The sequence below is a fragment of the Erinaceus europaeus genome, chromosome 7 (assembly GCF_950295315.1).
Source record: "Erinaceus europaeus chromosome 7, mEriEur2.1, whole genome shotgun sequence".
Lineage (NCBI taxonomy): Eukaryota > Metazoa > Chordata > Mammalia > Eulipotyphla > Erinaceidae > Erinaceus > Erinaceus europaeus.
Genome location: NC_080168.1, coordinates 46351939 through 46379364, shown reverse-complemented (window position 1 = coordinate 46379364; position 27426 = coordinate 46351939). Strand labels below are relative to the sequence as shown.

The 27426-nt window shown below is 42.4% G+C and overlaps 1 protein-coding gene across 1 annotated transcript; it reads right to left on the bottom strand.

Moving 5' to 3' along the window:
• Positions 1-131: 131 nt before the first annotated feature.
• Positions 132-27426, bottom strand: PWP1 (PWP1 homolog, endonuclein). Its single transcript, XM_007540043.3, has 15 exons — positions 27242-27426; positions 16281-16339; positions 15980-16164; positions 14800-14885; positions 14460-14556; positions 9224-9334; positions 7519-7649; positions 6008-6069; positions 4622-4718; positions 4171-4232; positions 3389-3500; positions 2314-2404; positions 2102-2223; positions 1485-1590; positions 132-361 (listed from the first exon to the last, which is right to left on the bottom strand). Exons 1-15 carry the CDS (start codon positions 27311-27313, stop codon positions 252-254), a joined length of 1503 nt encoding a protein of 500 aa, XP_007540105.1. The 5' UTR covers positions 27314-27426; the 3' UTR covers positions 132-251.

Below are 27426 nucleotides of genomic sequence, written 5' to 3'. Positions count from 1 at the left end.
ACTTTAGTTGTCCCTTCAGTCCAATTTCTTACTTCCACCACTATCCTCTCTGTTCAATTTTCTCCCACTCGAATCTGTGGCTGTTGTCTCTTTGATAAGAGAAAAATGCATGGCACTTTAGTTAAGAGCAGCAAGTCACAGTCTGGATTTTTTTCCCCCCTGCTTTTAAGAAACACCATCAAATGGCACAATAAGGGCCAGCCACAGTAGCTTCAGAGAGGAATGTCGGGTGCTTTTAGGCTTGGTCTTCATTAAGATTCCATAGGCGTGTCTGAATTCCTGTTCCCAAATGGGCCACTAACAGATGAAGTTCTTGCATTGTTGAGAACAAGCCTTTCTCGTCTTCCAAATGCTTCATTTACTAAAAGACAAGTAAACTTGTTGAGTTCCTAAATCTCAGAATTAAGAGCCTATAACATTGTACATTTTTGTCTTTCAGGGGTAAGAATTTATAAGTGGGAATATAACCAATTTGTAAACTAATACTCCGAGGTTAAGCATCTTTTTTTAAAAGAATATTTTATTTATTCCCTTTGTTGCCCTTGTTTTATTGTTGTAGTTATTGGTGTCTTCATTGTTGAATAGGATACAGAGAAATCGAGAGAGGTGGGGAAGAGTGAAGCAACTTCCCTGCAGATGGGGAGCTGGGGGCTCAAACCGGGATCCTTATGCCACTGCCCGACTCCCAAGGTTAATCTTTTAAATTGATCTGGTTTTGTACATTTCAACAGTGACTAAACTTTCATTCTACTAGTAGGCTTAGAACCCTATTGGTGTGTATACATACATACATCAGAATAACCTAAGAATCCCTTTTCTGCTTGAGAGAAGACCTTACAATTTTTTTAACTGGTTTTGCTTATAAAATGTCTAATAGGGAGTCAGGCAGTAGCACACGCACCGGTGTAAGGATCCCAGTTCGAGTCCCCGGCTCCCCACCTACAGGGGAGTTGCTTCACAGGCGGTGAAGCAGGTCTTTCTCTCCATTTCTCTGTCCTATCCAACAATGAAACCACAACAAGGGCAATGAAAGGGGTGGGGGGGAAGGCCTCTAGGAGCAGTGGATTCATGGTGCAGGCACTGAGCCCCAGCAATAACCCTAGAGGCAAAAAAGTCTAATAGTCCCCTTTGTAATGTTGGGGGGGGGGTTTAGATTTATTCACACTGGTAAACTAGGGAGGGGCTATTCTTTGATGCCATACTATATTTTCTCTTAGTTTTCATGTAAGATAATCCCATAATGAGCTATACTCAGTATGAAGACAAATGGAACATTCCTAAATTAATCTTGTCTATCAGATTTTGCTTGGGGCTGGGTATTAGCACAAGGATTCTGGTTTGGGTCACTTCACAAGCAGTGGAGTGGGTACTTTCTCTTTCCCTCCTCCCTCAATTTCTGTTCTGTGCAATTAAAAATGGCCACCAGGAGTAGTGGTTTCACAGTGGAGGCAAAAAATAAAAAGCAGGAACTTTGAGATTCTTACCTGAAGAGACTGAACTTATATCCCAGATGCGGAGCCCTTCTTTCTGACCTCCAAAGGCGTAAACAAATGGCAAATCAGGGCAACACGAAGAACAGAAGAGAACTCCCTGGGGAGAAGCAAACAGAAAGGGGTTGTCTGTTGAAATATTGAAACTAGTGTCTAAATCCACGTATATTAAAAACCAACAGTGTCTATTAGACAGACTTTTACTCATCAGTTACTAGGGTCTTCCCAACTGATTATGATAGAAATGTTTTCACTCAACAAAATAATCATTATTCAGGTTTTGGGAAGGGTTTATCATAGAAACTGCTGTAAGCTCCTTTCCACAAACAATATTGTTTTGAATGAATTCTGATTATTATTCAATAATTTCAGTGTAATGAGAACTTTATACAAAAAAGTGACAGATAATAGTGCCCAAGGAAACTGGTTAAAGTTCATCCTAGAGAAACCCTCTCCTTGTTTTTACCATTTAGCTATTAAGGGGGGCTGGGTGGTAGCACACATGGCGCCAATGCTAAGGATTCTGATTCAAGCCCCTGGCTCCCCACCTGAAGGGGTCTTTAAAAATTTTAATATGCCTACAGTGAACTATGATAACAGGAGAAACTCACCATTTTCATGTCTCTAGAATGAACTAGGCTTGGCCTGTCTCCTAATATGTCCCAGATCTTAACATATTTGTCTGCTGATGCAGTTACAAGACAGCCCTTGATTTGACTGCTTAGGTCAAGACCTAAAGGAAGAGTTTAATTCAGAGAGCAACCTTAAAAATACACTTAATCATAAGTTAATTGAAATGGGAAACAAAGCTATTCTTGCTTACCAGAGATTTCATCGTTGTGTGCATTAAGTGTAAAAATTGGCTTATCTGAACGTGCGTCCAAATTATATACAAAACCATCATCTGTACTGGCCTGAAAATGGTAAAAAGACAAGAATGATTTACTAAAGAGGTTATTAATACAGATACAAAGAATTTGCTGTTGTATGAGCCAGCTTACAGATGTGGGAAAAAGAGGGTGACTGATTCCTTGGGAGTGAAACTGAGAAGAGGCTGCTATATTGAAGGGAGGGCTTGTTCATGAAGACTGGAGGGAAAAGGTCACTTTATTTTGACACTTCTCTGAAGATTTGTGATTTCAGCACCAGAAAAAGAACTGGGACTTCATTCCTGACAGATAACTGGAATCTGTTAGGGTAGCTCAGCTGGAAGCTACATTTGTCCTGGAGCTGAACACTTAAGGATCATTATGGAAACTGTACTACTACATTGGAGCAATTTGTCACCCCAATACTAAAGATATTTACAGAAATATCTTAGTCTCACCCCCAGTCTGGTAAGACAGCCCTACATTAACCAGAATTCCAGTGATGAGAATGTTAGTGTACTAGGATTTAAATTATCCTCTTGGACTGATCTAAGCTCTGGAAAAAAAACAGTGCTTATTATTTAAAAACACAAATTTGGCCCACTTTTGAATTGTTGGCAATTAGCAAAATCATTTTACACATTTACTGTATTTGTCTCATACATTATTTTAAAACTTTTACCCTAGGGGGTCGGGCGGTAGCACAGTGGGTTAAATGCACGTGGTGCAAAGCGCAAGGATGGGTATAACGATCCCAATTAGAGTCCTGGCTCCCCACCTGTAGGGGAGTCCCTTCACAGGTGGTGAAGCACGTCTGTAGGTGTCTGTCTTTCTCTTCCTCTCTCTCCGTCTTCCCCTCCTTTCTTGATTTGTCCCTGTTCTATCCAACAGCAAAGGCAGCAACAAAATGGGGAAAATACCCTCCAGGAGCAGTGGATTCACAGTGCAGGCACTATGTCCCAGCAATAACCCTGGAGGCAAAAAAAAAAAGTGAAAAAATTTTCAAGCTATTAATATGCATACTCTTACCAAAAAGTGGCACGGTGAAAAGTGATTCCAAGTCACCCTCTCAATCTGTCCACTGAACCGCCACATTCGATGACTTTCATCTGGGCTCCGGCAGTCATACAAAGCCACTGACCTGGACATAATCGAGCAAATTCAGGGATTTAAGAGTCAATTCTCTTTTGCACTTATTTATAATCTTGTCCTATTAGTATTCTTTTACTATTGGATAGAGAGACACCTGCTTCCCCTGCCAGTGGGAACCTGGGTCCTTGTATGCTGCAATGTGAGCATTTAACCGCATGCACCACTGCTTGGCCCCATTTGTCCTGTTACTTGAAGGCATTGGTAGAATGCTCTAGATAAACCTATCACAGCAGATTTCAAGTTTGTTTTGCTAGGTAGCACTCCCACCTGCAAGGACCAGTCTGTAAAAAAAAAACTGTACCACTACTATGAAGTCACAGGTCTTGGATTTGTCCAAGACAACACAGGGAGTGGACACAAGTCATATCTCCATGGCCCAGCCTAAATCACCTAGATTGGTAAACTTAGTAACTGACCTTCTTTTGGGGTTGCTGATTGAACAGTAATGGCACAGTCCCCTGAACGTAGTTAAGGACAGTAAGATACCTCAGCTGGTTAGTGCACCTGCTTTGCCATGTGCACTGCCCAGGTTCAAGTCTGGTCCCTACTGCCTGTGGTCTCCACCCCTATGCCTTTCTATTGGAAAAAAAGTAGTTGGGGACTATATATATAAGACAAATTTTAATGGGATAAAAATAATTCTTAAAATGCTTTCTTACTTATCATATGATCCAGAAATCAGAGTCTGTGCTTCAAATGGATGAAATTGCAGAGTCTGTACCTAAAAGGAGAAAACTTACAATTTCAGTAACGTAAATTCATTAAAACACCTAGTACTTTGTGAGAATCAAAAAGACATCTCTGTGAATTTTTCCCTTTTAAATATATTAGTGAAACACAAATGGACATTTCTAGATAATGACTGACATGGGAAAGGTAATGTAGCACCACTGTTCTACTACTGCAAAAGGCAGAATTCAAAAGTTCAGTATTAAAATAGATTCTGGGCATTTGCTGATGCTCCACCAGAGTCCTGGACTCTATAGGAACAATTATGTTCAATACCACCCACCCTTCTTTCCACCTCTGCTACAGATGATCGATCTGGCACCAGGTCTGTCAAATTGGTTCTAGCCAAGTCCCCCATACATCTCCAGAATCCCTTCACACCTTATCTGTGTGTACAGCAAGGCTAGCTGCTGGTTTTCCCAAGGACAGATCCCACAGGATGACAGTGTTGTCAGCTGATGCACTTGCCAGCACATTTCTGAGAAAGGAAATAAGATCATTTATAAAACCCAAGACTGTCAAAGCTAATTCTACTATTGGAGCACCAACTTTGGCAAAATATGTAAATTAGCGGGAAGACATTTTATGTCCTTTGATTAGATGATTTACTGTTAGCAATGCAACCACCTACAGATAGCCTATATATTCAGTCATACTCTGCTGACTTGTTTGCAGAAAATTGAATTGTCAAAAAATCTTGGAGAAAAGGAGTGCTCGAAAATTAAGCTTAAGTTGTGAAGTGACTAAAAAGTTAACATAATAATGGTGTCTGTTACTTCTTTTTTAAAGAGGGATGTCGTTTATTGTTCAGTGGGGAGCAGTTCCATCATAGTTCAGGACATAGTAACATTTAATCTATGACAAAGGAATCAGGGAGAATGATATCTATGAAAAGAAGCATAAAAGGAAACTAAACCATTTAATTTGACAGAACAAATTCAAAGTAGTCTGAAGACCTGGACAAAAGACTTGAACCACAAAATACATAAAAAAATAATAACAGGGCCAGCAAAATGGCTCATTTGGATAGGAGCTATTTTGTAGTATGTGCCACCTAGTTCAAGCCTGGCTCTCATGGTACTGGAATTTCAGTGCTGTGGTCTCTCTGAGAGGAAAAAAGTGTCAGGCTAGGCGGTAGCGCAGCAGGTTAAATGTATATGGCGCGAAGACCAAGGACCAGTGTTGTGATCCTGGTTTAAGCCCCCAGCTCCCCACCTACAGGGGGAAGTTACTTCACAAGTGGTGAAGCAGGTCTGTAGGTGTCTATCTTTCTTTCCTCCTCTCTCTGTCCTATCTGGCAACAAAATGGAGGAAAAATGGCCTCCAGGAGCAGTGGATTCATAGTGTAGGCACCGAACCCCAGTGACAACCCTGGGGAGTGGGGGGAGGACAGACAAAATATTCTCCTCCATCAGCATTAGAGAGATCTTTGGGGATTTAACCCCAATAGCAAGGGCAATGAGAACAAAAAATAACCAAGAGTAAGAAACACACCAAATTAAAAAGCTTTTGCAAAGCAAAAGAAAATATTAGCTCAATGAAAAGACAGCCTACTTACAGGGAGAAAACAGTCCATTATACATCTAACAAAAGGGCTCTTAGTAAAAGCATGTACATGAGGAGCTTTGAAATACCACCCCAGATGGACAAAGGACTTCAACACACATTTCTCCACATGCTAGGAAAGCAAGCAAGACCTAAAGCAGTGTAAACACAGGAAGTATGGTCACAGTAGTTATAGGTTTTAGCCTCCTGCAATGTTGTTACCTGATCAACTTGTTCCAAGAAAGGTCCAGGACAGCAGCAGTATGACCTTCTGCTGAGGAGCTCTGTAATAATTGTTTACATACATTTTTATTAAAGTACACTCCATAAACTTCATGTTAGTGTCTTATCTTTTATTAATGTATTTTTTTTTTTTTTGCCTCCAGGGTTATTGCTGGGGCTCAGTGCCTGCACTACGAATTCACTGCTCCTGGCAGCCATTCTGTTGGATAGGACAAAGAAATTGAGAAGGATGGGGAGATAAGAGAGAAAGAGACACTTGCAGACCTGCTTCACCATTTGTGAAACTTTCTCCTCATAGGTGTGGGCCACGGGATTGAACCCGAGTCCTTGCACTTTGTAATATGTGCGCTCTACCATGTGTGCCACCACCCAGCCCCAAGTCTTTAAATACTATTGTTTGGATCTTAATTTCCTTGAATGTCCACAAATGTCTCCCTGCGACATCAGAAAGCCACAATACTTTTGGTTTAGTACTTTTATCAGGGCTTTATGAAATAATTGGTTTCTTAGGGATATACTGTCACATCTCCCCAACTACATGCTATTCTTCACAGGGAAGAAACTATATTATTAATCTACTGTATGCTGTATCACTACAGATATTGACTCAAACCCTAATAGTTTCGAAAAGTTAAGAGTTAATATAGGATAGTTATAAGCTGAAAGGAACTTGTTTTGTGTAAGGATTACCATGAACAATGTACCAACAGAAGTTTTATGGAATCAAAAGCCAACTTTGCCATAGCTGGGCTTAAACTGTAATTTATGAGCATTATAGTGGTCATCTTTGGGAGGGGGGATACAGAACTCTGGTGGTACTATACATGGTAATCTTATAATTAAAAAATTTTTTATTTATGTATTTTCCCTTTTGTTGCCCTTGTCTTTTTACTGTTGTTGTTACTGATGTCGTCGTTGCTGGATAGGACAGAAAGAAATGGAGAGAGGAGAAGAGAGAGAAGAAGACAGAGGAGGAGAGAAAGACAGACACCTGCAGATCTGCTTCACCACCTGTGAAGCGACTCCCCTGCAGGTGGGGAGCCAGGGGCTTGAACCGGGACCCTTACACCGATCCTTGGCTTTGTGCCACCTGCGCTTAACCTGCTGCGCTACCACATGACTCCTGGTAACCTTATAATCTGAAACTATTAATACTAAATAAAAATTATTTAAGGCTCGTAGAGGCCAGGTGATGGCGCACCTGGTAGAGCTGACATGTTACAGTGCACAGAGACCCAGCTTCAAGTCCTTGGTCCCCACCTGAAAGAGAAGCTTCATGAGTGATGAAGTAGGGCTGCAGGTGTCTTTCTTTTTTTTCTCTCTCTCTCTCTCTCCCTCTCCCTCCCTCCCCTCTTGGTTTGTCTCTACCAAAAATAAATAGATAATAAAATAGTTTCTAGTTTAATGTTTAAAAAATGTTCTTTTTTTTATCTTCTTCATACCTGTTAATTTACTGTGTGCCATTACAGTTTAAATATTGATTTCTTTACCTTCTTTCCTTTCTTCTTCTTTTTCTTCGAGAGCTTACTTCCAAGTGTGAAGACTGGCTCTAAGGAATCCACTATATCCAGGTCCCACACCTCAATAATGGGGGTCATGTTTCCCACAGCAATATAATTTCCTACAGGAAGAAACGACTTAAGACTTAAATCTGAGTGAAATGAAGTAATGATGTTAAACCAGCTTTTCTCAAACTTTCATATGTGTGTGTATCCCTTGTATGCTGCTAAAATGCTGATTATATATAAAAGGTCGGGTAGGATTCCAAGTCTGCATATCTAACCAGCTCTTCAGCTTCACCAATGCTGTTTGCTGATGCTCAGTCCACTCTTTGGGCAAAACAGTCTAAACCTTAGATAAGGAGTGAGAACAAGAGTTCGGGTGGTGGTTGAGTGGACATGTCACAGTGCATAAGGACCTGGGTTTGAGCCCTTGGTCTCCACTGCAGGAGGGGCAATTTTTGTGATATGAAGCAGTGCTCAGGTGCCTCTCTGTCTCTATCCAATAATAAATATTACAAAAAAAGAAAAAGAATTGACGGTTGTGTAGCTGATTAAGCGCAAGTGGCGCAAAGTGCATGGACCGGCTTAAGGATTCTGGTTTGAGCCTCTGGCTCCCCACCTGTAGGGGTGTTGCTTCACAAGTGGTGAAGCAGGTCTGCAGATGTCTATCTTTCTCTCCCCTTCCTCTCTGTCCTATCCAACAACTATGACATCAATGATAACTTCAACAAGGGCAACAAAAGGGAATAAATTTTTTTTTGATATTTATTTATTCCCTTTTGTTGCCCTTGTTGTTTTATTGTTGTAGTTATTATTGTTGTTGTTACTGATGTCATTGTTGTTGGATAGGACAGAGAGAAATGAAGAGAGGAGGGGAAGACAGAGAAGGGGAAAGAAAGATAAGACACCTGCAGACCTACTTCACTGCCTATGAAGTGACTCCCCTGCAGGTGGGGAGCCGGAGGCCCGAACCAGGATCCTTATGCTGGTCCTTGCGCTTTGCGCCACATGTGCTTAACCCGCTGCACTACTGCCAGACTCCCAATAATTATTTTTTTAAAAAATGAGTGGGCAGAGGGTAGGTAGCATAATGGTTATGCAGAGACTCTCATGTCTGAGACTCCAAAGTCCCAGGTTCAATCCTCTGCACCACCATGAGCCAGAGCTGGGCAGTGCTCTGGTAAAAATAAATAAATAAAAATGAGAGACAAAAGAGCAAAAACCCTCTTGCTTTCATAAGTTGTTCTACGGGTCAGATCAAATCCTGACTGTAAACAAGCTTTACAAAAGAGATAAGGCATGAGACCTTATACTTTTTCACCTAAGTAGTAGGACCAGAGCAACTCATTTCATGCTACTGTAGCTTAAAGTTAACACGAGAACATAATTATTCATTCTGATGTCATTAAAAGGGCCATGACACTAAACTCTTGCTGACAGCAGACACAGCACACCGGTTTATAGTGAATTGTTGAGACTCATGCACTTTAAGCCCTATCCTTGTACCTAGAGTGTAGCAACTACTACAAGAGACATACAGACCCAAAACAATTAACTGATAGGTGTTTTATAAGTTATGAAACTGAATCAACATTTCTGAAAACATTCTAGTGAATATAGAAGTCTGTCATGTATTTGTACACACAATAGTAGAAATCATTAAGCAATTTCAAGTTTTCCTTAAATTAATTACCAGTAGAGTCATCTGGACTGGGATCAAAATTCAGCCATTCCACACTCAAGGGGTATGCAGACAACAGAATATCATGATGTACATAGAAAGAATCTTCTTCTTGGTTATACACTGAAATAAAGAAAAGAGACTACAGCATCAGAATAAGAGATCTATTAAAACAACACGGGTCACATGCTTTATAAAGTGAGACATATTTGATGACATTAAAAGAGAAAAAGTCCTGTCACCCTGTGTGCCCAGAAGAGGAACAGAAACACTAACTTAACTGCTATCTGCCGAATAGCCCTGCTACATGCTCACTGGCTAAAATGACCCTTCTGGTTCCCTCAAACAAGTGAAAAGTCTCTACAAAAAGTACTTCATCACTAGTCTAAAAATCTATCTGGTTACAAGAATAGTAAATAAGGAACTGGAGGAGACTAGGAGATAGCTCAACAGGTAGAGTACATGTACCATGCATGAGAAACTGGGTTTAAACTCCCAGCCACCCCCTGGAAGAATCTGTGAAGGAGGAAACTTCATGGCAGAATGGTGCTGGTGTCTCCTCTCTTAAACAAGTTCACAAGGAGCAGTGGAATAGTGCAGGTAAAAAGCCCCAGCAAAAACATGGTGGTGGGGAAACGACTCTGCAATTAAAATATAACCTCCAGGGGGCTGGGCAGTAGTGCAAGTTAAGTGCACCTGGCACCTAAAGCGCAAGGACTGGCATAAGGATCCCAGTTCGAGCTCCCAGCTCCCCACCTGCAGGGGGGTTGCTTCGCAAGCGGTGGAGCAGGTCTGCAGGTGTTTCTCCTCTCTGTCCTATCCGACAACAACAGCTATAACCACCACAACAAGGGCAACAAAATAAGGGAAATGGCCTCTAGAAGCAGTGGATTCGTAATGCAGGCACTGAGCCTCAGTGACAACCCTGGAGGCAAAGAAGAAACAAAAAACCTATAACCTTCCAAATCAATGTAATTGGAGTAATTGCTCAGTGAAGCAAGTGGTGAGAAAACTGCTGGATGGTTTCACTCATGTGGACTATAAATACACAAACTTGGAAAACAAAGTGAACAAACTGTCTCAGGCTTTGTGAAAGGTAGGACAATTATCAAGAGCTTTGGTGAGATGTGAAATTACACCCCTGTAATTTTGCAAACCATTACTAAATCATTAATAAAAAAGGGGGGGCTGGTGAGATAGAATAATGGTTCTGTAAAAGACTCTCATACATGGCACTCTGAAGAATCAGGTTTAATCCCCAGAGCTGAGCAGTGCTCTGGCCTTTCATTAAAACAAAGTAAATAAAATAGAAAAAAAAAAGTGGTCTGGGAGGTGGTGCAGTGATAAAGCTTTGGACTCTCAAGCATGAGGTCCTGAGTTCGATCTCCAGCAGCACATGTGCCAGAGTGATGTTTGGTTCTTTCGCTCTCCTCCTGTCTTTCTCATAAATAAAATATTAAAAAAAAAAAAAAAAACCACTGATGAGAAACAATTCTTATTTAGAAGTTCAAATGCTATCCAAAATTACTTGAATATTTTAAAAATTTGTGAAAACAGTCTTATGTTCCACAGCATTTTTGAATTATGTCAACTGAAAGAGCTGTCACGTTAAAGAGCAAAACTATTGTTTTTCTGGATTATCACTGGGGCTTAGTGCCAGTAGGATAATTTCACTGTTCCTGGCAGCCATTTTTTCCCTCTCTTTTTCTGTATTTGATAGAGAAACTGAGAAGGGGGAGTTAGGAAGAAAGATACCTGCAGCCCTGCTTCACCCTTTGTGGTCACCACTACAGATGGGACTTGAACCCAGGACCATGCACTTGATAATGTGTGCCCTCTACTGAGTGTAGCATACTATGGCCCTGAGACAGAATACTGTTAAAATAAGTCTTATAAATTGCACAGGGAAATACTGATATAAATCAAGTATACGTTTTGTAAAAAGTATTAAAAAAAAAAAAAAGGAAAATCCCTCAGACCTCTGCTTCTTTGGAAAAGATCCTGGAATCAAGATTCCATGCAACGTTCTACCATGTCATTTCACAATGAGCGCGTGCGCATGCACACACACACACACACACGATTAGCTTGTACTTTTGCAAAAACTTAAAAATAAACAATTTTGTTTTTTTTATTAAGTATGCTTTAAAACACTTAATCATGTCAGATCTTTTGAAACTACTCTTAATGGAGTGAGATAGTAGCTCATTTGGAGACATGTCTTTAGTGATCTGAGATGTGGGGCTACACTTACATTAATGTCTCAATCCCTGATATTCTAACCCTCAGTACTAGCACTCAAAGGAATGAATACACAAATTCTCACAACAATGTATTTAAAAAAAAATTTACTGCTTATAACAAAACTTCAATTTTTTGAAGTTAGATTTAGTCTTAAAAAATTTTATATTTATTTCCTTTTGTTGCTTATTTTATTGTAGTTATTGTTGTTATTGATGCCATCATTGTTGGATAGGACAGAGAAAAATGGAGAGAGGTGGGGAAGACAGATAGGGCAAGAGAAAGACCTGCAGACCTGCTTCACTGCCTGTGAAGTGACTCCCCTGAAGGTGGGGAGCCAGGGGCTCAAACTGGGATTCTTATGCTGGTCCTTGCTTTGTGCCACAGGCGCTTAACCCGCTGCACTACTGCCCGGCTCCCAGTCTTTTAAATTTTTACCACGTTAATCCCTAGAGCTTACCAGTGCTCTGGTAAGTCACTATGTTTTTTACTTTTCTTTTTTTGCCTCCAGGGTTACTGCTATGGCTCCACTATGAATCCACTGCTCCTGGAGGACATTTGCCCTTGTTGTTATCGTCATTGCTGTTGTTGGAAAGGGCAGAGAAAAATCGAGAAAGGAGGCAAGACAGAGAGGGGGAGAGGCAGACACCTGCAGACCTGCTTCACTGCTTGTGAAGCAACCTCCCCTGCAGGTGGGGAGCCAGGGGCTCGAACTGGATCCTTACACAGGTCCTTGTGCTTTGTGCCATGTGTGCTTAACCTGCTGCACTACTGTCCGACCCCCACCATGTTTTCTTATTGACTATATAAGATCTCAAAGGTAGGGGGCCCAGGTAGACAGCATCGTATTATACAGAATGGCTTTCATGCCTGAGGTTTTGAAGTCCCAGGTTCAATCCCTGGTACCACTAAAAGCTTTTAAATTTTATATCAATACATTGCAGTGGGTCATGGGATAAAAATGGCATAATCTGTAGGCTTCCTGCAGGTGGTCTATAGAGTCACAGAAATTCCAGCTAATATCTGGAATGAGCTGACTCAATGAAATGAAAGTTACTTAGAAGATGCCAATAAGGGTTCAGCAAGATAGTTGAGGGTCTGCTTTGCCATACATAAAACCCAGGCTTGAGGCCGGGCATCGGTGTACTCACTGAGTTAAGTGCAAATAGTATGAAGCGTAAGGACCTGTGCAAAGATCCTGGTTTGAGCCCCCAGCTCCCTACATACAGGGGAGGCCACTTCATAAATGGTGAAGCAGGTCTGCAGGTGTCTATCTCTCTCCCTCTCTGTCTTCCCCTCCCCTCAATTTCTGTCCTATTCTAAAAATCAAAAAAATGGCTGCCAGGAGCAGTGGATTCATAGTGCAGGTACCAAGCCCCAGTGATAACCTTGAAAGAAAAAGAAAAACAAACAAAAAACCCAGGCTTAAGTGCGAAGTACAGTACACTGGAGTACTACTGCCCTGGAGGAAGCTTTGGTGCTGCTGTGTTCCCCTTAGCTGAAAGTCAGCCCAGACAGTGAAATCCCAGTGATGACGTGATGATCACAACAAAACAAAAAGATGTTCACAAAAATCAAGCTTCAGGGAGTTGGGTGGTAGCGCAGTGGGTTAAGTGCATGTGGCGCAAAGAGCAAGGACCGGTGTAAGGATCTGTTTGAGTCCCTGTCTCCCCACCTGCAAGAGAGTCACTTCACAGGTGGTGAAGCAGGTCTGCAGGTGTCTATCTTTCTCTCCCCCTCTCTGTCTTCCCCTCCTCTCTCCATTTCTCTCTGTCCTATCCAACAATGACAACATCAATAACCACAACAACAATTAAAAGACAAGGGCAACAAAAGGGCAAATAAATAAAATTTTTAAAAAATCAAGCTTAAAAGTTCATAATTTTCAAACGGTTTCCTATCATATTTAACTAATATTAAAAAAAAAAAAAAAAAGGAAAAAAAAAGTCTACAAACAGATTCTTATGCCTGAGGCTCCAGATTCCTAGGTTCAGTCCCCTGCACCACCATAAGCCAGAGGTGAACAGTGCTCTGGTTAAAAATAAATAAATAAATAAATAAAAATAAAATAAAGTCTGACACTGGGGCCAGCAAAACAGCTCACTTGAACAGTGTGCTGCTTTGCCCATTTGCTGTCCAAGTGATACTGGGGGGGGATAGTTATTTTCAAAAGGGGAAGTATTTTAAATGACTTAAGTGAAAAAACCCTATCTACTGAGCGTAATAACCTTTGCCACCTAAGCAAAAAGTAGCCAGAAGAGACAAGATTAAAAAGAGTAGCAAGTTGCCTTAGTCAAATGGGGCTATAAAGCCTCCTGCGCATCTTTATATTATCTTCCTGGTTTTCCCTAATTGGTCAAATATTTGAATTAAAAAACCTCCATGAGAATCAGAGGCCTAAAAAAATGACATAATATGCTCAAGCACTTTAACAATGTAAATGTAGTCAAATGACATCAACACAGGAAGACTGGGTGTGTAAACATTCCTATGTAGTACCTAATACAATGGCTATGCTTAAATATTTTTTACCAGAGCACTGCTCAGCTCTGGTTTATGGTGGTGTGGGGGACTGAGCCTGGGACTGAAGTCTCATGCATGAGAGTCTTTCTGTATAACCATTATGCTGTTTCAGCCTCCACCCACAATAACTATTAATGAGAGCCATTATGCATACGCAATGTGGGAACTGAAGCTCACATATGTGATCCAGAGTCTGACATTCTACCCACTGTATAGTCTCCTAGGCAGCATGATTATTATTTTCTTAAATATTTATTTTTATTTATTATTGGATAGACAGAGAAATTAAGAGGGGAGGGAAGATAGAGACCTGTAGCCCTGCTTCACCACTCATGAAGCTTCCCCCCCGTAGGTGGAGAAGAGGGCCTTGAACCTGGGTCCTTATAAACTGTGATGTGTGTCCATAACCAGATGCACCACCACCTAGCCCCCCAGATTATTATTTTCATATCACCATTTTAAAATAAGATGTCATTTCATTTACCATGCACCTCTAAATTACACTGTTCCTGTTCAGCTCTGCCACAGATGATGAGATTGTCAGTGGGCTTAATCAAGAAATCTTCACGTTCATATTGCTCCTAAGGGAAAGAAGAAGTCAGTGAGTAAAAGTGGAGACTTCTTTTCCTGCGTATTGACAGCTGGTGCAGTGAACAAGCCTTAGACTCAAGCATGAAGTCCTGAGTTTGGTCCCTGGTAGTTCATTTGCCAGAGTGATGTCTGGTTCTTTCTTCTCCTCTCTCTCTTAAATCAGCATCTTAAAAGACACAAGTGGAAAGCTTTCTAATACTCAAGCACTTAAGAAAAGCCATGAAAATATTTACCGTATCTTTCAGTGTGACATAAGGATCTTGATCATTACTCCCATAGACAGTAAGACCCATGAGAGATTCACCAAGAGTTTCAGTGTCTATAAGAAATCAAAAATCAAGATGAGTAAAAGCCATTTTGACAAAAGCAGTTCTCTATAACTTCCAGGGTTCTATGTAGTATCTGCACAATTCTGCTCCTGGCAAACTTTAGATAGAGGGTGTGAGACAAAGAGATACCACAGCATTGCTCCACCACTCTCCTGCTGTTCCCATGTGAAGCAGATTATGGCTTATTTGCAGTTTTTAACTTAGTTATTTGACAATGATTTGCAAAATTATAAGACTTCAGGCTACAGCTTCATACCACACACACTACACCAAAGCTATCATGTCACCTCACCCCCCGTTTAGTAAACATTCTTTCTGCCCAAACCTGGAGTCACGATTATTTGACTTAAAAGCCAACAGAGGGGGTCGGGCGGTGGCGCAGTGGGTTAAGCGCATGTGGCGCAAAGCGCAAGGACCAGAGTAAGGATCCCAGTTCAAGCCCCCAGCTCCCCACCTGCAGAGGAGTCGCTTCACAGGCGGTGAAGCAGGTCTGCAGGTGTATATCTTTCTCTCCCCTTCTCTGTCTTCCCCTCCTCTCTCCATTTCTCTCTGTCCTATCCAACAACGAATTGTGTCAACAAGGGCAATAATAATAACCACAACGAAGCTACAACAAGGGCAACAAAAGGGGGAAAAAAATGGCCTTCAGGAGCGGTGTATTCATGGTGCAGGCACCGAGCCCAGCAATAACCCTGGAGGAAAAAAAAAAAAGCCAACAGAACAGGGAGTTGGGCAGTAGCGCAGCAGGTTAAGCGCAGGTAGTGCAAACCGCAAGGACCGGTGGAAGGATCCTGGTTCAAGCACCCGGCTCCCCACCTGCAGGGGAGTCACTTCACAGGCGGTGAAGCAGGCCTGCAGGTGTCTATATTTCTCTCCCACCGTCTTCCCCTCCTCTCTCCAGTTCTTTCTGTCCTATTCAACAATGACAATAGCAACTACAACAATAAAACAAGGGCAAAAAGGGGGAATAAATAAATATTAAAAAAAAAAAAAGTCAACAGAACTTCAGGGGCCAGAACTTCGAGTGCCAGAAGCATCCTCTATTGCACTGTCTGAACACCAGCAGGAGCAAGTGGCTTCTGACCTGGATCGCCTTCCTCATCGTATTTATCTAAGTCGTACTCGGCCAGCTCATCGTCATCCAGCGTGCGGTCCCCCTCGGGATCACCTTCATCCTGGGGCTCTCTCAGTCGTGTCTGGCTCCGTGTGCTCTGCAGGGTGCCCTCTGAAGGGTCAGCTGTCTCTTCTTCATCACTGCCCCCTTCTTCCCTATGCCAGAGAAAAAACACACCACAACATTCAGCAACAAGACCATCCCAGTGTCGTAATTTAGGATTCACATTTCATTCAGACTTAACTACAAATGTCAGCATTCCTAAACTTACTGTAATTTTTCTTTTGCTTCCTCAATGAGGCGTTTTACTTCTTCTTTGCTCAGTTCTACCTGTAAGAGAGCAAACATTTTATTACAATGTGTAAGAAAATCAAGGGGCCAGGCAGTGGTGTACCTGGTTAAGGGCTCACATTACAGTGCTCAAGGACACAGGTTCAAGACCCTGCTCCCCACCTGCAAGGGGAAAGCTTCACAAGTGGTGAAGTGGGGCTGCAGGTATCTATCCCCCCTCCAATTTCTGGCCATCTCGACCCAATAATAAATAAATGTAAAAAAATCATTAAAAGTAAAGAGGTTTTACAAAATACTGAGTTACCTCCCAGCAATGTAAATAGGAGTCTTTTATAGGTCCAACAATTAAGACCCTTTTTTCCATTTCCTGTCTTTTCAAAAGACTTGTATAAACTGCTTAAGTAATAGGTGTTCTTATTTTCTTCCAAGGTGTTTCCTATCACCCAAAACTCAGCAAAGTCTTCTACAGGATAGTCAAGTGTTACCAGCATATCCCCATCTCAATAAATTAAGACTATTAATCCTACAAATGACTGACCGTAATACCTTAATGCCAAGACCACAACCCACTGCTAAGCCACACTGGAAAGGGTTTTGAAAAAAACCCCTGCAAGACTAGTTACAAAAATAATATTAAAACACATTCCCACATGTAAAATTAACCAAGACTAACAGCATGGAAAAAAAATCACGGATGTTACTTAACTACAAAGATACTCATGGCCAACATCTGCAATGCCACCCCATCGACTGAAGTCGTTAGTAGCTCTTTCCTCAACTTAACCAGCCCCCCAATTGCGCCTTGATGGAACTCCAGCCCCCGCCTAGCTTTGTCTAGTCTTACAGAGCCTCACAGGATTCCAAGCGCCTTGCCACCCAGCACACTTGACACAGGAACCACCGTCACCCACATCGCTGTCTGCAGAGACTAGACTGTGGCTCAAAAGTCGACAATTCCACACCAGATGCCCATGGAGAATGTGAATAAAACAGAACTATTGTTGATGGAGCTTAATAGTTTTTTGTTTTTGGTAGTGAAAGAGACAAGAGAGGGGTAGTGAGGAAGTAGCTCAATTCAAGCAAGGCACCTTGAATGTAGAGATGAGTCTTTGGACTCCATAAACTTAAAAGGTCTGGCTGGCCCTGGCTTTTCTATTAATTTTCAGTGAAATCACACATGTGAGTTTCTCTTCTCCAGTAAGAATGCCTCTAAGCCAGCACCAAGAGGAGCAAGCAGCAAGCACCTTCACAGACAGCTCAAGAGCCTCAATACCCCTCACATGTAACAACAGTGATAGCAATTGAGCTGATTTTAATAAAGGAAGCTCAACTAAATTATTCCTGCCAGCCATCATGGTTGTATGATTAACCCAAAGTAAAGAGGCTTCAGTGTAAAGCTTTGCATTCTAATAAAGATTAAGATTCAACTACATCTTAACTTGAGAGTTAAGTCCCAAATTGGAACTGGATGCCCCACTATGTCTGGTTCTGAACCTAAACAATTTATTCAGCAAAACTGCCTGCCCAAATACTAAAGGCAATAGCCTTAAACTCAAAGGACTTGGCGTGGCTTATTTCCTTTTTAAGGGATAATATTAAACACTTATAGCCAATGGGGTGGGGAAGAAATAGGCTGGCTACACTTTTACTCAAGAATGAAACTAAAAACTAAAGTGCTTATGAATAAACTCAGAACAGAGCACGTAATTAAATTGGGCCACTGAGTGTACAGATACTGTTGCCTTCCTTAGCCACCAAGATTGACAAACAAGTCACTGCACTAACTAAATAGGTAGGAGAAGAGGAATGTGGTGACAAGGTGAACATCCTGGAAAAGTGTGCCCATGTGAAGCAAGGCATATGATAAGTATGCACCTAGTTACAACATTTCCTTGTAAGTGACCATGCTGAGCTAAAGCTAACCTTGACAGTCATGTAACCAAACTCAGTTACTGTTAAACAAAACATTGGGTTATAAATAGTAGAGATAAAAATTATGATTGATGCTGTTAAAAAAAAACTGAGATCAAGATTGAAAAAAAAATTAAAGGTACTGAACCGTCCTACATTGTGTAATGACTTAATCAGACCATTTATCAAGGAGAACTCAAGCTAAATGTTCTATTTTAAACCAAACAAAGAGCCTATGAACAGTTGCACAGGGAAACCCATCTACATGGCAAAACAGTGAGAAGACTTGTAGGTGGGATGAAAAGCCTACCTACCAAGCTTGGTTTTCCAAAACAGAATTTTAGTCCAATTTAAAATTTACCAGAGAAAACTTCACTAGTAAGTATTAGTTTCAAGAAGTATAACCCTATAGACACAGGTCACAACCTTCCTGAGAGAGTATTAGAATAACCACCGTTGGCCTAAAATAAAAGCAGCCACTAACAAAGTCTTCAAGTTTAACAGTAAACTAAAATCCAATGCTCCTGGTGGCCATTTTTCCCACAGCACAGAGAGTAACAGAGGGGAGGAGGAGATATATATCTAGAGACAGAGAGATACCTGCAGGCCTGTTTCACCACTCGCAAACTAATTTTCAGCAATACTTATCAGTCCTAATTTATAACGGGGCCAATCTATGTGTAGAGCTACTGTTAACTGAGTAACTAGAAATTATTAATCCTAGCATAAGCCTACATCATAACTTGTGGTAGTTAATAACAACATATCCGAACAAAGAATAATTTTGAATGAACTGTCAACTCAGCATAGATATGAACTGATGAGAGGTGGGTAAGATCAAGAAATGTAAAAGAAACCAAACACAAACCCTGCCTCTAACAAAAACACCAGGAGCATTCTAGCATTAGAGGCACTGCTCAGCTAATGACACTGGTTTACTGATCAGGCATTCATTCCAGCAGCTCAGTTAAGAGATATGTATGAATGGTCACGGGAGGGGGTTTAACAATCTCCTGCTTTTACTCTGTGAAACTGACCTTCTGGTGAAGAAGCAGGAAGAAAAAATAACAAGACTCTATATAGAGTTAATTAACTAATCCAAAATATAACCAAACACAAGTAAATCTGGTTTCTTTATAGTAATCCCATTGTTTATTCTGATTCACCAATTAGTTAAACTTCTTCCCCATATATGAAAGTATCCCCCCCCCCAACCCCATGGTCCAGGAGGTCCCAGCCTCAAGTTACATTTCTTATTACTGGATGAATTCTACTCATGGCCAACACTATTTCACTTCTCATATAGGAAGGAGGGGTCACACCATTCCTACTGATGGGCTGGTGAGGAGCAGCTGATGCAAACACTGCCACTCTTCCGCTTCATATAATGAGCTATAATGAGCGGTAGCCTCATTAGCATAATCTCCAGTCAATTCTCCACTCTTGAGGATTTCAACTCAACCCTAGTTAAAACAGTCTATCACTGACTTGCCTTTTCCTGGCAATGATAGGCAACTTGGGCCAATTCACCCTACATCCAGAATTCCCACCAGCTACAGAGGGTTCAACACCCAGATCTGCTCAAGTACAATAGTCACAGTGGGGATTATCCTAAATGAAGACTAACAATTTAGACATTTATACTAGGTCAAGGTGCTAACACAATAGTTTATTGTAATCTATGCTCTAACCTAAAACAAAAATTAAGGAATTATTAATTTTTCTACCTTTAGTCAACTAGGCCTCAAAACAGTCACTCAGGGCATTAATAACCAACCCTACATAGCATTTCTTCACTTTACTCACGTTCTTCACAGTTGTAACTGTGAACACTCTGGATCCATCATCCACAATCTCAACAATGAACCAGACAGTCCAAAAGCAAGTTACTTAAAGCTCTGTCCCTCACTAGTTGAATTAACAGGTACACCTTTCCTGACAGGGTTCCAAAGACTCCATTATTCTGCACAGTCTCTAAACTATCTCCCCAGCTTTCAGAGACTAAATTATCAAAGCTGCCAGCAAGTCTTATACCAAGACTTGAGCTCCACCACTCACTTTTTGGGCTACCTGATTAAACAGTCCATTAACTTAGTATTTTTCTCACTCCCAAAACAATTCGCTTCTCTATCACAATTTAAATTACCCTCTCCTAAGTAACTCCACCAAATGTCTTTTAAAAATGGTTTTTATTTCCTTTCAAAAATATTTACTTATTAATATGAGAGAACCAGGGAGTTGGGTGGTAGCGTAGCGGGTTAAGTGCACGTGGTGCTAAGCGCAAGGACTAGCATAAGGATCCCGGTTTGAGCGCCCAGCTCCCCACCTATAGGGGAGTCGCTTCACAAGCGGTGAAGCAGGTCTGTAGGTGTCTTTCTCTCCCCTCCTCTGTCTTCCCCTCCTCTCTCCATTTCTCTCTCTCTCCTATCCAACAACAACTACAACAATAAAACAACAAGGGCAACAAAAGGGAATAAATAGTAAAAAAAAAAAAAAGAGAGAGAGAGAGAACCAGAGCATGACTCTGGCACATGCAATGTTGGGTGTTGAAATTGAAACCTCATGATTCCAAGCCCAACACTCAAGTCACTCACTGAGCACCTCCCAGGCTGCTATATTTTATTTATTTCATATTAAGAGTTATGAGAGAAAGCATTGCACATGCAAAAGAGAAGTCAGCACATCATTCCTGTACTTGAGGTATAAGAAGCCAAGGGGAGACTCTAAGTGCATATACAAATACTTAGAAGAAACATGCTCACCTAGAATGTTCCTAGCTGTGACCACAGAATGCAAGCTCAGACCTACAGGGATGCAGAGGTTACACAGGCTCCTGTGAATATGGGCCTCAGATCAGATGGATGGGGTTTATAGTTGGCAATATTTATATACTTTTCCCATATTTGGGAGCTACTCTCTTCCCTGATCCAGCTTTCTAGTCTTATTTTCAACTCTGACACCATCTCCTCACATAATACCTTTAGCCCACCTGCATGTTAGCTGTCGGCTCAGGCAAAAATTGGTAAAGTCACGGGCCCCTTGGAATATGCCTAAAATAAACTTCCTAGTTTTTTCCAAAATGGAGACCCCAAATCTCATCTGCTGTACTTTTACCTTTAGGTTCCTGATTAGTCAACAATGTGTTCTGCTTTATATCTTAATGCTTTTCAGGCAAGTTGCAGATGCTATCATGACGCTAACCTGGCTTCCCTGGGCAGAAGACCTCACCAATGTGTCCTGGAGCCCCACCTCCCCCAGAGCCCTGCCCCACTAGGGAAAGAGAGAGGCAGACTGGGAGTATAGATTGACATGCTATGCCCAGTGGAGAAGCAATTACAGAAGCCAGACCTTCCACCTTCTGCATCCCATAATGATCGTGGATCCATACTCCCCGAGGGATAAAGAATAGGGAACCTTCCAATGGAGGGGATGGGATGCGGAACTCTGGTGGTGGGAATTGTAACCCTCTTTAAAAAAAAAAATTATTATTGGATAGAGACAGAGAGAAATTGAGAGGCGAGGGAGATAGGGAGAGAGACAGAGAGACACCTGCACCTCTTGATTCAAGACTCATGAAGCTTTCCTCCTACAGGTGGGGACCATGGGCTTGAACCTGGGTCCTTGTGCACCGTAATGTGTGCGCTTAAGCAGGTGCGCCACCACCTGGCTGATTTGTAACCCTCTTAACCTACAGTTTTGTCGATCACTATCAAATCAATAAAAAGTAAATAAATAAAGAAGTACTGCGCTCCACCAGCTGAAATATTTATCTGGCTGCATCCATGGCCCCCTTTCCCTTTCATCTTTTGCCACCAGGGCTTCAAGCCTGCACAATTCCACTGTTCCTAGTGGACTCTTTCTTTTCAATTTCAGTTAGAAAGAGACAGAAAGAGGAAAGTAGGATACCACAAAGCCCCTCCACGGCTCAAGGAACTTCCCCGTGGTGCAGCATGGCTCTACCCAGTCCCTAAAATGCCTTTTAACTGGAAGCATCTTCACCGGATTTATCATGTCAATCTCTCTCGCTCCTACCACTACTCCACAATGACTGTACTTACTATTGAAAAGTAATGGCCATGGCTGCTACAACTTCAGGCTTTACTCCTGCATTACACTTTTGTAGCCTAGCAACAAAATTGAAAGTTCACTCAACCTTGTTAATTTAGGTTATTTCCTAACTATCACAGTCTGCCATTCTTTACTATTTAGCAAGCCAAACATCAGCATCTATATTAGAACACAAGCAATTTAACCAAAAGTCATTTTTCAAGTTCAGATAAAAGCTTCTTACAGGGAGTCGGGCAGTAGCACAGTGGGTTAAATGCACGTGGCGCAAAGCGCAAGGACTGGCATAAGGATCCCGGTTCAAGCCCCTGGCTCCCCGCCTGCAGGAGAGTTGCTTCACAAGCAGTGAAGCAGGTCTACAGGTGTCTATCTTTCTCTCCCCGTCTTCCCCTCCTCTCTCCATTTCTCTCTGTCCTATCCAACAACGACAACATCAATAACAACAATAATAACAACAAAACAAGTACAACAAAAGGGTGTAAGTATTTTTTTTAAAAAGCTTCTTACATTAGCACCTGACCAAAAAGACTTGATTACTTCTTATTTCTTACCTTTCCTAATTACACTGTTAATCAGCCTAGCCTTAATTCCCAGCACATCCCCACCTGCAGGGGAGTCGCTTCACAGGCGGTGAAGCAGGTCTGCAGGTGTCTATCTTTCTCTCTTCCTCTCTGTCTTCCCCTCCTTTCTCCATTTCTCTCTGTCCTATCCAACAACGACAACAACAATAATAACTACAACAATAAAACAACAAGGGCAACAAAAGGGAATAAACAAAATAAATATTAAAAAAACAAAAACAAACAAAAAAAAATTCCCAGCACATTAAAATGCCATAACTACTGACCCAGTCACAGCATAACTAGCCCAATGCAGTGACTATACCTCATGAGCAGTGAAGCATGTCTGAAGGACTGTCTCTCACTCTTTCTCTCTCCCTCTCCCTCTAAGAGGAGAGGGAGCACTGCTTACCAGAGCACTGCTCAGTTCTGGTTTATGGTGGTGTGGGGGATTGAACCTGGGACTTCCGGTTCATCAGACATGAAAGTCTCTTTGCATAACCATTATGCTATCTACCCCCACCCTTGTTCTCTTATATTCCCCTCCCCTCTCAACTTCTCTGTCCTACCAAATAAAAATAGAAAGAGAAAGAAATAAAGGGGGGTAACCATTATGCTATCTACCCCCACCCTTGTTCTCTCTCTTATATTCCCCTCCCCTCTCAACTTCTCTGTCCTACCAAATAAAAATAGAAAGAGAGAGAAAGAAATAAAGGGGGGTAGAGGGAAGGAAAAAAATGGCCTCCAGGAGTGGATTCATAACGCTGACACTGAGCTCCAGCAATAACCCTGGTAGCAATAAAAATAAATAAAAAACCAATAACAACACCACCACCACCAGCCAACCCTTCTGCACCTAAGTAAAGGACTTGGTGCCTGGAGTAGGGTCCTGATACACAATGGTGGAGGAGGACCTGGGCTGGGGGTGAGAGTGTTTTGCAGAAAACTGAGAAATTTTACAACGTATCAACAATTGTATTTACTGTAAACCATTAATCCTCCACTTAATAATTCAACTCATTTAAATCAGTTTAAATCCCCCAATTAAAAATTTAAAAGATCTCATATTTTTTACAATCAATACAAACACTACAAATGATATATTCCTGAGATGTATTTTAACAAAGAAAAGTTCAAGTATGAACAAGTTGACTAATATAGAAGGTCAAACCGGCGTATTTCACATTTCTCTGGTTACCTATATTTGTTAAATATACACTGAGTCTACCCTCATTCAACAGACTTGGAGAAAACTGGTTCCACACAAGCAAAAATTATTGAGTTCACAGGAGCAAATAGCATAATGGTTATGCAAGGAGACACTCACGCCTGAGGCTCTGAAGCCCCAGGTTTGACCCCCTGCACCGCCATAAGCCAGAGCTGAGTAGTGCTTTGGTAGGAAAAAAAAAAAAAAAAAAAAAAACATTAACAGAGTTGGGCACAGTGGGTTAAGCACAGGTGGCACAAAGTGCAAGGACTGGCGTAAGGATCCCGGTTCGAGCCCCCGGCTTCCCACCTGCAGGGGGGTTGCTTCACAAACGGTGAAGCAGGTCTGCAGGTGTCTTTCTCCCTGTCTTCCCCTCCTCTCTCCATTTCTCTCTGTCCTATCTAACAATGACGACATCAATAATAATAACTACAACAACAATAAAAAGACAAGGGCAACAAAAGGGAAAATAAATAAGTAAACAAAATAAAATTAAATTAAAAGATTAAATTGCTCTTAAGATCATCTTCACCAGCCAAATCACAAGGCCTACATTTCTATTGTGTGTGGCTAAATCTAATTAGTTGATAAATGTATTCAGAAGTATCTTAATTCAGAAGAGGATGCAAATTTTACTTTAATCTCAAGATTTTAAAAGTAGCTCTACAACTCTAAGCTGCTTATTCTGACTTCTTTTTGGCCACTTCTTCCCAAATCATCTTTGTCAGCTCCACACCGTGCATTCTACTGGGTACGCCAAAAAGAAGTCAGAATAAGCGCACGAACATGAGCAAGCATATTGGTTTTTTGAGAACGAGTTGACTCAAGATGGATAGAGTTTGTTCAGATGCTTTTGGTCAGAGTGTGCTATCTGTAGTTGGAATTTCTGTACTTAAGAGGAACGCAAGCTGATAAACATGCATATGATGACAGCTTGATATGTAAGTGTAGACTTGTTGACGTGACTAAGGCCAGTTGATTAGATTTTATGTCACAGACTCTTAGGGCTGTAGAGCTACTTTTAAAATCTTGAGATTAAAGTAAAATTTGCATCCTCTTCTGAAGTAAGATTCTGAAGAAAGTCTCAGTGCTGTGGTCTCTTTCACTCCCTCTATGTATTTAAAAGTAAATTCAAACTGCAATCCAGGCCAATTAAATTACAATGGGGGTGGGTTTTGTCTCACCTGGTAGAGTACATGCTTAAAAGTCTTTTTGGGGGGGCTAGGCAGTAGCGCAGCAGATTAAGTGCAAGAGGCGCAAAGCTCAAGGACCTGTGTAAGGATCCCAGTTTGAGCCCCTGGCTCCCCACCTGCAGGGGGAGTAGCTTCACAAGCAGTGAAGCAGGTCTGCAGGTGTCTGTCTTTCTCTCTCCCTCTGTCTTCTCTCCTCCCTCAATTTCTCTGTCCTATCCAACAACCACAGTAACAATAACAACGACAGCGTCCATAAACATGGGCAGCAAAGGGGGAAAAATAGCCTCCAGGAGCAGTGGGTTCATAGTGCAGGCGTCGAGCCCCAGTGATAACCCTGGAAACAAAAAAAAAGTCTCCCCCCCCTTTCACACTGAGAGAGATGGAGAAGATAGAGAAGGAGAGAGACATCTGCACCACATGTGAAGTTTCCTCTCTGTAAGTGGGGGGCGGGGACGGGGGTTTGAGCCCAGGCCCTTGTGCACAGCAAAGTGAGAGCTCAACTGGGTGGCCACTGTCCATCCTCAAGCACGCGCTTTGTTGTGTAGGACCTGGGTCCAGCCTCTGCGGGTGCCACACAGGAGCACCATGTGGAGGCAGCTTCAAGAACTGTGCAGAGGGTCAGGTGGTGGCACACCTAGTGCACAGGACCAGGGTTCAGGACCTCCCCCACCTGCAAAAGCTTCACGTGCGGCAGAGCAGTGCTGCAGGTGTCTTGGTTTCTTCCTCTATCTCCTTTCCCTCTTGATTTGTTTCTATCCAGTAAAATAAAAAACATTTTTAAGTCACAAAATTTGGGATGGGCTTCAAAATGTTGAAACATTCGGAAATCAAGTATTCCAAAGGCTCTACGTGTCAAATACGTGAAATATGATTCACACCCATGCTAAGATTTCATATTCCAAGTACTTTTTTAAAGCAGCAACTGTCAGCTTTCTCAACAAATTTTCAAGGAGCCGATTTCCTGCAACCGTCCTCGGCACTGAGCGCCCACAGACAGGGCAAAAACACCAAGGAAACTGGCGAACAAAACACACAGGGGAGTCAGGCGGTAGCGCAGCGAGTTAAGCGCACGTGGCGCAAAGTGCAAGGACCGGCGTAAGGATCCCGGTTCGAGCCCCCGGCTCCCCACCTGCAGGGGAGTCGCTTCACAGGCGGTGAAGCAGGTCTGCAGGTGTCTATCTTTCTCTCCTCCTGTCTTCCCCTCCTCTCTCCACTTTTCTCTGTCCTATTTCAACAACGTCGACAACAATAAAGCAACAAAAGGGAATAAATAAATTAAAACACACACACACACACACACACACACACACACACACACACACACAGCCTGCCCGCTAACTTCAGGAGTTCCTACCACCTTCGGGATTCATCACTGGCCCAATTACATTAAAATAACATTTAAAAAACAAAAAGCCTTCTACTTTGCTTTTTTATTGTTAGCAATCTGAAATTATATTGAAAAAAACTGCTAAATATACTTATTTATTTTTACCAGAGCGCTGCTCAGCTCTGACTTACAGTGGTGCTGGGGAGCCTCAGGCATTAAAGTCATTTGCAGAACCTTTATGCTGTGTCCCCAGTTCTCATTTTCCTCTTTTTCATTAATTTAAATGAGATACAGTGAGACAGAGATAGACACACAACAGAGTGCTGCTGCGCTCTGGTTTAGGGAGGAGCTGGGGACTGAACCTGGGTCCTTGGAGCCTCGGGCACGAGTCTCTCCCGCAGGAGCCTTGTGCTGTGTCCCCGGTCCTCCGTCCAACCTGCTCGGGGTCCCCGGGATTCCCACGAGCCGCCGAGCCTCCGCCGTCACCCGCCCCTCCGGGGAGGCCCCACCCAGCAACACCCCCAGCCCGAGACACACGCGCCCGCGGGGTCTTATGGGGGAAAGGACTGGAATTCCAGGCCGGGAGGCGCGACCCCGGAGGCCGGACCGGCGCGCAGGCTCCGGGGCTACGAAGCGGCGCCCCTCCCCCACTCCCCGGCCGCCAGGGCCAGGCCTCACCTTATCTGGTGTCTCTTTGGCCACGCCGCGGCGGACCCAAGCCACGCAGGTCACCTGGCGGCTTCGGTTCATGGTCTTTGGTTTGCGGGAGCCTCAATAGAGAAACGCAGCTGCCTCCGCCTCCTTAGAACCGGGACGCCCCGTGCAACACACGGGCTCGCCGTCAGAGCAGAGCGCATGCGCCG

Excerpts from the sequence above, each read along its gene's own strand:
- PWP1 (XM_007540043.3), bottom strand. The coding sequence starts at position 27,313 with ATGAACCGAAGCCGCCAGGTGACCTGCGTGGCTTGGGTCCGCCGCGGC. Across the intron at positions 9,335-14,459 it reads GTGTAATTTAGAGGTGCATG|TGTATAACCAAGAAGAAGAT; the intron begins GTAAATGAAATG and ends TCTTTATTTCAG. Across the intron at positions 2,405-3,388 it reads TTTCACCGTGCCACTTTTTG|GCCAGTACAGATGATGGTTT; the intron begins GTAAGAGTATGC and ends TACCATTTTCAG.